At 37.8% G+C, this 11,922-nt stretch overlaps 1 protein-coding gene and 1 long non-coding RNA gene across 4 annotated transcripts; both read right to left on the reverse strand.

Moving 5' to 3' along the window:
- Nucleotides 1–1,738: 1,738 nt before the first annotated feature.
- LOC145039853 (uncharacterized) lies at nt 1,739–2,163 on the reverse strand. Its single transcript, XR_013679838.1, has 2 exons — nt 2,073–2,163; nt 1,739–1,980 (listed from the first exon to the last, which is right to left on the reverse strand). It is a non-coding gene; the product is annotated as an uncharacterized LOC145039853 (long non-coding RNA).
- Nucleotides 2,164–8,503: 6,340 nt separating this feature from the next.
- LOC145044063 (vacuolar lysine transporter YPQ1-like) lies at nt 8,504–11,647 on the reverse strand. 3 transcript variants are annotated; one of them, XM_078992868.1, is made up of 12 exons: nt 11,103–11,647; nt 10,964–11,006; nt 10,760–10,786; nt 10,547–10,657; nt 10,332–10,450; nt 10,028–10,199; nt 9,743–9,835; nt 9,552–9,647; nt 9,418–9,438; nt 9,232–9,290; nt 8,986–9,076; nt 8,504–8,863 (listed from the first exon to the last, which is right to left on the reverse strand). In XM_078992868.1, the coding sequence occupies exons 1-12, from the start codon at nt 11,369–11,371 to the stop codon at nt 8,852–8,854; spliced, it is 1,113 nt and encodes a 370-aa protein (XP_078848994.1). In that variant the 5' UTR covers nt 11,372–11,647; the 3' UTR covers nt 8,504–8,851. The 3 variants fall into 3 exon arrangements, with proteins under 3 accessions (XP_078848994.1, XP_078848993.1, XP_078848995.1); XM_078992867.1 differs by having other exon boundaries at nt 8,504–8,858; nt 11,103–11,643; XM_078992869.1 differs by lacking the exon at nt 8,504–8,863 and having other exon boundaries at nt 9,157–9,290.
- Nucleotides 11,648–11,922: the final 275 nt, after the last annotated feature.

Raw genomic sequence — 11,922 nt, forward strand, 5'->3', positions numbered from 1 at the left:
AGTATTGAATGTGTAAAAAAACAACAAGGACTTATTTTGCAACAAAAAATATATTAAAGATTAAATGTGTAAAAAAATATTAAGGACTAAATGTGTACAAAATGAAAAATATATTACATTTTAAGTTGTTTTTTTGACATGCTTGGAGTAGCCAGTAATAAGGATTAAATGTTTAAAGTGAAACAAGTTTAATGAGTGGATGTGAAAAAAAAAAAAAAAAAAAAAAAAAAAAAAAAAAAAAAAAAAAAAAAACTTGTTAGCCAAATGTATACAAATTGAAAAATATATTAACCTTTTAAGTCATTATCTCATGTGTTTAATAAAAAAGAAAATAAATAATTACATTGATGGGGGATGTTGAAAATATAAATATATTTTCATATTCAATCTCATTATTTATTTTTGTATTTATCAGGGTGTTTTTGTGTTTTTAGCAATTCTTGTTTTGGGTTTATTTTGTTATGATTGTTAGACAATGGGTTGTTTGTGTTGTTTTGTGGTTCTTGTGGGTTGTGGCTTGCTTTTGTCAAACTTATGGAGGTGGAAACACGCAGGTTTTACCCATGAACCATATCAGATTACCCGAAGATAAAAGGAGTGATTGGCTTGCATTTGGTTCACACACACACACACCTTCATGACTTTCGCTCTCTTTCTTCTCTAAACTTGTATAGAGTTAGGGTTTCAGTTTTCTGGTTCTGCAATTGATTTCTTGTGTAATCATTATAGTTTTAGGTTGAGTGATATTGTTGAGAGTAGACATAGGTGATTTGTAGTGAGTTTTTTTTTTTTTTTTTTTTTTTTTTTTTTTTTTTTTTTTTTTTGTAAGTTTCTTAAAACCTTTTGCTTCTTTATCCTCTTATGACATTATAATCGTTGATCTTGTGCATGATGATTTTCTATGTTTTTTGACAAACTCAGTTCATCGAACTCCTATTATGAGTGATTCGTATATATTAGTTTTTCTCTGTTCACAACAATTTATATTTTATAGAGTTGTACAATACAACATTTTAAAGCATAAATTGTTGTGTATAGAGAAAAATTATTATATACGAATCATCTCCCATTATGAATGGTCTTATACAATTTCTCAAACCTCCATACTTCTTCCTTCTATTAATTGTCAAATCATTTTCATGCCATTTGTAACATATAATCTTTAGTTTACCTATGTGTATAAAATTTGCGACTCACTTAAATTGTTCTTGAGCTTCCGCACAACTTTATCATGATCAACCCTAAGTTTGGAGAAACATATATAAAAAATTGGGTTTAGCTTCTTTCTCAATTTCTTTAAATGCCCAAAATATTTATGTCGGTTCTCTAAAAATTAATCTCCATTAGCACAAACTTCTCAAGAATCAAGTAGTTGTGCATATAGGGAGAGTATAAATGTAATGGTTACATACAATGCTTTACACAACAATACTAGCATCATAAAGCTAACAATAAAATAAGATCTTGGCATTCGAGTTTTGTTGTACACAAGTCGAGAACTAAACAATGTAAAGACATAAGTTAGTATATCTCTTAATCATAAGACTTATAAACATCCTATAACATGGAATACTAACTTTTGTTGTCGTGTCAAGGTCCAAATATCATTCTAAATTTCAAAGCATCTTACAAACATCCTCACTCTAATTGTTAACATAATCAAAAGACTTAAGAGTACACTTTTACAAATGCTTTGTTACGAGCCAATGCAACTCTCAAGACATGAACAACAAATCGATTATACCCATAGTATCCTCTTTTTCCCATTAAACATAACATTTGAACTCAAACCGAGCATACAACAAAGAGCCGATTAAAATACCATATCGCTTTCCTCTTTGTTCTTAAGGTCCCTCACAAACATCCATCCATATATAATCAAGACACATAGTTTTTGTCGGCTTCCAAGTAGTCACCATAGTATCCTTCCTCATCTCTTCTCCTTCGCAAGTGTTTGTAGTACACATATTGCATTATGATCTATGATTATTACTTCCATTAAGGAAGTAATCATGTCAGATGTAAATTAGATATATCAATCCAGATGGCTATAATATAAATAAAAAGGATACAAATGTATCAAGTGCTACACACGCTGCAGCATCGAGCAACCAAGGCATGTTGGCTTTGATTTTTGACCATTCTTTACTTCTTATAAGAATGTTGCGATTGAAAGTTTCATCATCTATCAGTAAACTTCACTCGTATGTATGTATGTATGTATGTATGTATGTATGTATGTATGTATGTATGTATGTATGTATGTATGTATGTACGTATGTATGTATGTATGTATGTGTGTGTATGTATGTATGTATGTATGTATGTATGTATGTATGTATGTATGCATGTATGTATGTATGCATGTATGTATGTATGTATGTAACTAGATGATTGAAAGTACTTCATTTATTGATATCAAGCATTGGGGTTGTACCAGATATATGGAAGCACTTACGGGTAGGATGCCCGTTGAGGTTGTTGCAATGTTGGATGATGCGAAGGCATGTTTTCAATCTCCTTGGAAGAGCAGGAGGATAGTGGTTCTAGATTGGAGATCTGGACAGAGGAAGTTGAGACAGCAGGTTATCAAACTCGGGAGTAGTATCGGCCCATTATAGGCATGCATGGTATTCCAACCCGAGGCTGATTGGGCCAGGTACAAGAGGTTGCGCGAGATGTTTGGTTGATGGGTTTTGGGGGCTGAAGGATGTGGTATCATGTCAGCGCGTGAGGTATAGAATCAGAAGGGAAAACAGGGTTCGTTCCAGGTTGCAAGTTATCATAGTTATTGCCAATCTTGGGCGAAGGAAGATGGATTAGTGTCTTAATAGAGCTCAGTGGGTGTTTGTGGTATCTAGCGCTCGCAGGGCGCGAAGGTGTGTTCCTGATTTGAAGGGATGGTATCATCGGGCGATATGTGACTGATAAGTGGTGCTATGGAGTTGAAAGACCAATGGTTGGCTTGGAGTAGTGGCAAGGATTCCACGTGCGAATAAGCCATTTTAATAGAGATATAGAATTAGGGTTTGTAAGAGCATGAGTTGATTGAGAAATCGGAGTCTACAGTGCAAGGGGTTTGTTCTGAAGCGTATACTGCAGTAGGCTTCGAGGACAAAGCCTGATTGAAGTAAGGGAGAGTTGTAATACCCCAAATTCCAGAGGTGTTGTTGAAGGGCTTCAATTGTAAATTAAGGAAAGGGACTCGACGAGTAGGCATGATTACTCGCCGAGTCGGAGCGGGATTTGTCGCGGGTTTAAGTGGCCAACTCACCGAGTCGGCGACTTGTACTCGACGAGTTGGTGCTGAAGGGAGAAAACCCTAATCCGGAGGGTTGTGCCCTATATAAAGCACATTATAACCCACCCTCAGCCTATTTTCTACCCTTTAGGGATCCAAAAGCCCTAATTTCGTTTGTGAGAAGACTTGGAAGCAAATTGGTGTGATTTGTGAAGGGATCTTGAAGATCAAGAAGCTTGGATCAAGGAGACTTGAAGAGATTCAGATTATACTTCAGTAGGAGGTCATTTTGGAGGTAAGGAATCATTATCCTTGGCCTTCTCCTTTCTAGTTCCATTTTCAGGGGGTTTTAGGGTTTGGTTGGAGAAATATTGTTGAGATCTTGAAGCATGAGTTAGATCTGGAATTGAAACTCCTGATCTAAGTTCTATATGGATCATTGACGAAGAAAGCCTTTCTAGTTGTTATGCAAAAGCCTTTCCCCAAGAGTTAAGTCCCTTTCTAGCATGGTTTTTGGTATTATGGGGAAGCACATAAAGGTAGCAACTTTATGTTGCTAATGGACCTTAGAGACCTAAATCTATTGCTTGGAGCAAAGGAGTAGCTCTGTGACTCGAGATTATGGGAATACACGAATGGACTCGGCGAGTCTGGGAGATGACTTGACGAGTCGGGCTAAGGATCAGACTTTGATTCGCATAGTAACTTAGCGAGTCGCATGGGTGACTCGGCGAGGAGTGTGATGATGAGCTTTCGGTGAGTTGGAAGAATAACTCGGCGAGTCTGTTGAAGATTTCCTTGGACTCGGTGAGTCTGTTCTTGGACTCGGAGAGTCAAGTCGTAGAACCCCAACCTATTTTGGTTAAAGCCTTGGATTAAGTGAGTCGGTTGGCGACTCAGTGAGCCGGACTTGATGGGACTCAGAGGTCGTTGGACTCGGCGAGACTTGGGGTGACTTGGTGAGTTAGGTTGTGTTATGAGAGTTTTCTGAGTATGGGGACACGATGAGTCGTCGGGGTGACTCGGATAGTAGAGTCACCCAGGAAGGTTGACTTTGACTTTGACCAATAGTTGACCAATTTGACTTCCAAGGGTACTTTGGTAATATTGGTATTTATGGAATTGGTTCTTTGGTAGTGTTCAGTGGCGACGATCGTGTCAGAGATTGGAGCAACTTGGTCTTATCTTTTCAATCAGCAATTGCAAGTGAGTTATCATCACTATATCAATAGGATGTAAGGCACCAAGGCCGACCCTTTTAGTTGTTATCTTGGTTGCAATATGCTACATGTGGTTATGTTCCGTTAGATTGGTATCAGAATAGACAGTATATTGTTATGCTCATGTGATCCGTTTGGATTGGTATGTTAGTGACCTGGTTAGGTCGATGCCTTGGTCATGAGAGATTGCTATGATCGATGATCTGTGAGATAGTTATATCTGATATTTGTGCTTGTGTTGTTGATGTGCTTATTGATCTGGTAGGTCGGCGTCCTGGTAATTGGGACAGTATTATGTCATTAACCTGGTTTAAGTCGGTATCCTGGTAGATAGGATGATGCTATCTTAGTGATCGGTTCGGTCGATATCCTGGTAAGGATGATGCTATTCTTTATGATCTGCTAGATCGATTTGTTTGCCTATGAACTGTTATGTGATTTCTTGTTATATGTACACAAGGTTATTTGCTTGATGTTGGGTTGAGGCGGTCCTGCTTTGTGCTGAAGGCCAACATACCCTATGAGTGGTCCGGATAGATTGTAGGCCCGTATGGCGGCCCATTCATAGCGAAGGCTCAGATACATCCAGATAGACTGAAGGCTTGGTGCGGACGGTCCAGTCATGATGTAGACTCAGAGAGTGGACCAAGTGAACTGAAGGCCTGTTGAGGGCAGACAATTCACGCTGCAGACTTGAGAGGCATGGATGTTCTGTATTGTGATACAATATGTTATGATTATGGTTGTATGTGGTTGGTATTTTTGGGGTAACTCACTAAGCTTCCGGGCTTACAGTTCAGTGTATTGTTTCAGGTACTTCATGAGATTGTGGCAAGGTGAAGGTGTGATCGTACTGCCCCTCATGTTTTATGATTCACGTGATATGGTTCTGGGGGATACTCTGATGTTTAAACTATTTTGAAAAAAAGATGTATGAACTTAATGGTTTTTGAATGAAATAAAATGTTTTAAATTGGCTCAAATTTTTGGTCGTTACAAGTTGGTATCAGAGCCTTGTTTTGAGTGAATTGGAGGAACATTCGTGTGAATCCAGTCTCAAATCAAGGAGGGATTTTAAAAATGGTTTTCAAAAGGTTTTTCGAAATAAGTAAAGGAGGATGCAGAGGGTACGATCAGCCAGAGCCAGTATGTAGACCCCCAAATACCATACGAGTTATTTGATTATGTGATATTATAGAACAACATGCTAGTACTAGGCTAGGGGTCCTCAGGAATTGCATGATAGAATTGCATGATTATATGATGCCTGGTAGCCTAGGGTTTCCTTTGTATGAAATTGACATCATTACTGTAGTTATTTAGTGTATGCATCATGGTTATACATAATTAAGATCTTATAGCCTGAGAATGTTTGATTTGGCCTTATGTTCTGTTCTTATATGTTTGGGAGCTTAGGGTAGGATTGGATATTCGAAAGTCTATAGGGTCTAGCGTTATGTATGACTAGCATACACTAGTGCTTCAGGGTTGGTGGAAGTTTCATGGATGGGAGAGTTACGTGAGACCGGTAGGTAGGTTATGGGATAGTGGTGCTCCTTTAGGAGGGGGGATCGAGTGTTCGTTATGTGTATGCTATTGTTAGGGTGTTGTGGTGATACTTGATACAAATATGGGTAGGTGTGGAAGGTAGTATGTGCCCGTACTACTGAAAGAACAGGACCCATACATGTATCAAGGAAGTCACAACCCCTAGGCTTTTTTGGAAGCTAGTTCTCGGGGTTATTATGAGGAATGCATAATATCTTGTGGTGTATTTTATGTATGGAGATTACGAGACGTCTCGGGGCAGGATCCAATTCGGGACCAGGATCAGGAGAGGGTGATCAAGATGGATCAGTACCACCCGGGGTCATTGGTTAGATGAGTACATATGAGTTGGATGCCAGGATTCGTAAGGTCCTGCATGATGAGGTTGCTGCTATGTTCCGGGCTGAGTTGTCGGAGATGTTTGGGTCGATCAAGAGCGCCATGGTTGAGTACCTTGATGAGCGTTATGCATCTCTTACGTAGGCGGCTGTTGCGGCTGTAACAACGGCAGGGGGGGAAACTGGTCGAGGTTTTCAGTATCGGGACTTTGATAATACGAAGCCCTTACTTTCGATGGAGTTCAGGATCCGATCATTGCTATGAGAGGGATGTCAGACGTGGAGGGTTGTTTCTTCACGTGTTGATGCCCTGCGGATCAGAGGGTGAGGTGTGCTCTGAACCTTTTGAGGCTCGGGCGAAGGATTGGTGGAGGTTGACTACGGGATCTTATTCTAATGGGCAGTGGGCTGCAGTTACATGGGATCAGTTCCGGAAGATGTCCAGCACTCGTTATGTTCCACGGGTTGAGAAAGAGAGAGAGAGAGAGAGAGAGAGAGAGGGGGGGGGAGAGAGAGAGAGAGAGAGTTTGGCTCAGGAGTTCCTGGAGCTGAAGCAGGATTCAGAGTCGGTGACGGAGATCACCAGGATGTTCATTGAGAGGGTGATGTTTTGCCTAGAGTTTGCTTCGGAGCAGGCTCAAATGTCCCGATATCTAAGTATGCTCAAGAGGGATATCAGACAGTTTGTGTCCACGCAGAGGTGTGATACCTTGATAGAGTTGCAGGAGGCCGCCAGGCGGCGGGAGTTGCAGATGGAGTTGCAGTTATGAGAGAAGAGGCAGGCCCCGGTGCAGTCGCAGCCGGCGCCAAAACGTTCCAAAACCATTGACTCTAGGGTTGGAGGTCAGAGCAGCCGCACCTGTGAGAAGTGTGGGAAGGGTCATGCCGGAGTTTGTAGGTCCGATGGTGTGTGTCGCAAGTGTGGGAAAGAAGGGCACTATGCGAGGGATTATCGTCAGTCGGTCCCGGCTCAGGATATGCAGATATGTTATCATTGTCATCAGGTTGGACACTTGAGGGTCAACTGTACACAACTTGTTGCAAGACTAGTGCAGGCTCCAACATCGGACACTTTGAGGACTACGGGAGGAGGTCAGGGTAGAGGCGGCGTCCTGGTATATGTGCTTGTGCTGTTGATGTGCTTATTGATCTTTTAGGTCGGCGTCTTGGTAATTGGGACAATATTAGGTCAGTAACCTGGTGTAGGTCGGTATCCTGGGATATAGGATGATGTTATGTTAGTGACCGGTTCGGTCGATATCCTGGTAAGGATGATGCTATACTTTATGATCTGCTAGATCGATTTGTTTGCATATGGACTGTTATGTTTTTTTTTTTTTTTTTTTTTTTTTTTTGTAATTTTCTTAAAACCTTTTGGTTCTTTGTCCTCTTATGATATTATAATCGTTGTTGTTGTGCATGATGATTTTCTATGTTTTTTGACAAACTCAGGTCATCGAACTCCTGTTATGAGTGATTTGTAAATATATTAGTTTTTCTCTATTCACAACAATTTATGTTTTATAAAGTTGTACAATACAACATTTTAAAGCATAAATTGTTATGTACAGAGAAAAATTATTATATACGAATCAACTCCCATTATGAATGGTCTTATACAATTTGTCAAGCCTCCATACGTCTTCCTTCTATTAATCGTCAAATCAGTTTTATGCCATTTGTAACATATAATCTTTAGTTTACCTGTGTGTATAAAATTTGGGACTCACTTAAATTGTTCTTGAGCTTCCACACAACTTTATCATGATCGACTTCAAGTTTGGACAACCATATATAACAAATTGGGTTCAGCTTCTTTCTCGATTTCTTTAAAGGCCCAAAATATTTATGTTAATTCTCTAGAAATTAATCTCTATTAGCCCAAACTTCTCAAAAATCAAGTAGTTATGCATATAGGGAGAGTATAAATGTAATGGTTACATACAATGCTTTACACAACAATACTAGCATCACAAAGCTAACAATAAAAGATCTTGGCATTCGAGTTTTGTTTTACACAAGTCGAGAATGAAACAATGTAAAGACATAAGTTACTATATCTCTTAATCATAAGACTTATAAACATTCTATAACATGAAATACTAGCTTTTGTTGTCGATTCAAGGTCCAAATCTCATTCTAAATTTCAAAGCAACTTACAAACATCCTCACTCTAATTGTTAGCATAATTAAAAGACTTAAAGAGTACACTTTTACAAATGCTTTGTTACGAGCCAATGCAACTCTCAAGACACGAACAACAAATCGATTATGCCCATAGTATCCTCTTTGTTCCATTAAACATAACATTTGAACTCAAACCGAGCATACAACAAAGAGCCTATTAAAATACCACATCCCTTTCCTCTTTGTTCTTAAGGTTCCTCACAAACATCCATCCATATACAATCAAGACACATAGTTTTTGTCAGCTTCCAAGTAGTCACCATAGTATCCTTCCTCATCTCTTCTCCTTCGCAAGTGTTTGTAGTACACATATTGCATTATGATCTATGATTAATATTTCCATTAAGGTTAAACTACGATTACTTTTACACTGTCCTTTCCCATGAGCATCATGTCAGATGTAAATTAGATATATCAGTTCAGATGGTTATAATATAAATAAAAAGGATACAAATGTATCAAGTGCTACGCACACTGCAGCATCGAGTAGCCAAGGCATGTTGGCTTTGATTTTTGACCATTCTGTACTTCTTACAAGAATGCTGCGATTGAAATTTTTATCATTTATCAGTAAACTTCACTCGTATGTATGTATGTATGCGTGTGTGTGTGTGAGAGAGACCTTGAAATTTTTATCATCTATCAGTAAACTTCACTCGTATGTATGTATGTATGCGTGTGTGTGTGAGAGAGAGACCTTGCGACATAAGTGGCATTTGCAACAAGAGCGAAGAGGAACATGAGAGGATTCAAACCCTACAAAGATTTTGTAAAGTTAGAAACTTATAATCTAAAAAAGTAGAAACAACAATATATAAAAAATATTTTTAAAAAAATAATAATTAAAAAAAAAAAAAAAGTAGTTGAAATGTAATAACTTCACCTCTACACTGCCTCTTTTTATCTGTCAGTAACAAAAACAAATATTTCAGAAACCTTCCAATTAATCAAATCACAATCGAGATTAAATTATTAAAAAAAGAATTAAAAAATAATAATAATAATAATAATTCTTACATTCAATACAATTTGAGGAATCCGACCACCCATGTAAATAGCCGCCATCATCCACCCTAACCATTGCCCATACACCGTACTACTTCCACCACCCTCCTACATCATCAACACAATTAATTAATTAACCAAATAAAAAAAAATTCATAACTAAATACAAATTATTTAAACAAAAAATAAAATAAAAATCATACTTGTAACAACTTTCTTCCAACATAAACTTGCATCAAACCCTTGGTATGTGAAGGCAAATTTAATGAAGTAGCCAAGAACGCTCCATACCCCGCCTGTGACGTTAATTAATACAACAACTTATAAATATTTAATATATTTTCTTGACTTTTATCTCTATTAAGCAGGGTTTATGGTTTCTTTAAAAGGAAACGACAATAAATTACAAAAGCCAAAAACATGAAAAGAAACAAAATTAAATTTTTTTTTTTAAAAAAAACCCCCACGTTTTAAAAAATTCAACTTACAGAACGTGGAATGGGTTTGGGTTGTGTAGTAGGCTTCGGTATTTGAACAGATGACTCATCTTCTGAAGAAGAGTCGTCATCGGCAGCCATGGCAGAAGCTGGACCACTTCTTGTTGTCCATAGATAAGATCGATTGGGTGGTGTTGCGCTTCCCGCCATTGATCTTGCAGACCTGCAATTAAAAAGATTTCAATTTAATTTCCGCTCTTTTTCTAATTTCATGTTATGGTGTAATGAAATTCCCAATTAATGATGCCCAATTCGAGGTATGAACATGAAGATGAAGATGAAGATGAAGACGTACGTGAAGAAAAAGTCTTGACGTGGAGAAGACGATGTTGTTCTTATTGCGCGGCTTCGAGAGGTTAATTCATGGGGTTCTGAAGCTGTTGAAGGTCTGAGAAGTTTCTTCGCTTCTTCATCCTGTAAATGATTTGAAATTTTAACGATGTTGAAGCAAAATTTGTAGTGGAATCATTGTGTTAATTCGTAGGAGTGATTTTAATTTGTTATTTGTACCTCTGTGTTAGATGTAGCATGAGCATCGGCTTTTCTGGATTTGAGCCATGTGTAGATGTGATCGTAGTATAAGCTTTGTAAAACTAAGATGATTGTGCTGATTGTGTAAAGCTGTGTGAAATTAACATAAATCGTTAGAGTAAATGTGATTTAAAGAGAACGATTGAGTGAAGTTTTGCGAAAATTAATCCCAAAAAAGCACGACAGATTTACCGCAGCTGTGTAGTATTGAGTCGGCAACTGCATCGAGAAGAAAGAAAGAAAGAAAAAAACGTGAGAAGAATGATAACGAATTAACGATGAAGGTGGATGTGGATTAGTGGATCTGTTGAAGGTTTTATCGGAGTTTTTTGATTGTATACATGTTAAAAAAAAAAAAAAATCGTTAGAAATTGGAAATCAGACGAAGAAATTCACCGTTGCAGGTTCGAGAAGACAACCCACGAGATTAAAGATATCCCTGCGAAGATCAAATTTCACGATTTGATTCAAGGAAACGAAAAAAAAGAAGAAAAAGAAGAAGAAATTTCACTGAGGCATTAACACAAACACCTACCCGGCAATCCAAGTGAGGAGGAAGAGAAGTGAGACGCCATGGCTGGATTTAGTACGAAAGTTGGTGATGATTTGAGGGATTTCAGCGACACCCCAACAAACAAGACTTGCGATTCCAAATCCGAAAGATAATTCGTCTCTAAGATTACACAAACAATCTTTGAAATACTTGTCGACCCACCCAATACATGATTTATTCTCTGTTACACAGTACGATAGTGAGTTACTCGTTGTAGGGGTGATATTGTTATTCAAGAACAACAACTTCATCTCTGCAATGGGGTTTTTGGTATTCGACCCGGATCCGAAAGCAGAATGTGGTGTGGGATTTTTGTGTATGTAATATGCATATAATAGGCCTATATAATGTATGGAACGAATGAATCAAGAAGAAGAAGAAGATGATGATGATGATGATGATGATGATAGACGATTGTAGTAACAGTAGCAAAGTATGTGGGGGCGGGGGAGGGGGTGTAATGTGAAATTACGGAAATAACCTTTGTGTGGATTTTGGTGAAAATCGTAAGAGATTGGATAGCTGTGTGGTGGTCCTTGAGTTCTTGCTCGAAATGTTCGGACCCTTCGCTTTTTTATGTTTAGTTTTATTTATATTTATTTATTATTATTCCTTGGATTTTGAACAATAAACATTTAGTATTTCTTAATATAACATTAAAAAAATTGTTTTGTTTTTTTATATATGAAACTTTGTTGGAAACGAAATATGCAGAGATTAAATTTAAAGAGCAAGTTGTCGAAAGAATACTTGATAATATATTTGTATATTCATAAGAATCATTATATTTCATTTAATTTTA

Source organism: Lactuca saligna, chromosome 4, assembly GCF_052625555.1.
Source record: "Lactuca saligna cultivar CGN05327 chromosome 4, ASM5262555v1, whole genome shotgun sequence".
Classification (NCBI taxonomy): domain Eukaryota; kingdom Viridiplantae; phylum Streptophyta; class Magnoliopsida; order Asterales; family Asteraceae; genus Lactuca; species Lactuca saligna.

What these genes read in the sequence shown, in the direction of transcription:
- LOC145044063 (XM_078992867.1), bottom strand. Translation starts at nt 11,371, where the DNA reads ATGAAGTTGTTGTTCTTGAATAACAATATCACCCCTACAACGAGTAAC. An exon ending in CGTCAAGACTTTTTCTTCAC is followed by an intron (nt 10,200 to 10,331) that starts GTACGTCTTCAT and finishes TTTTAATTGCAG; the next exon opens with GTCTGCAAGATCAATGGCGG. An exon ending in TTCCTCAAATTGTATTGAAT is followed by an intron (nt 9,439 to 9,551) that starts GTAAGAATTATT and finishes TGTTACTGACAG; the next exon opens with ATAAAAAGAGGCAGTGTAGA.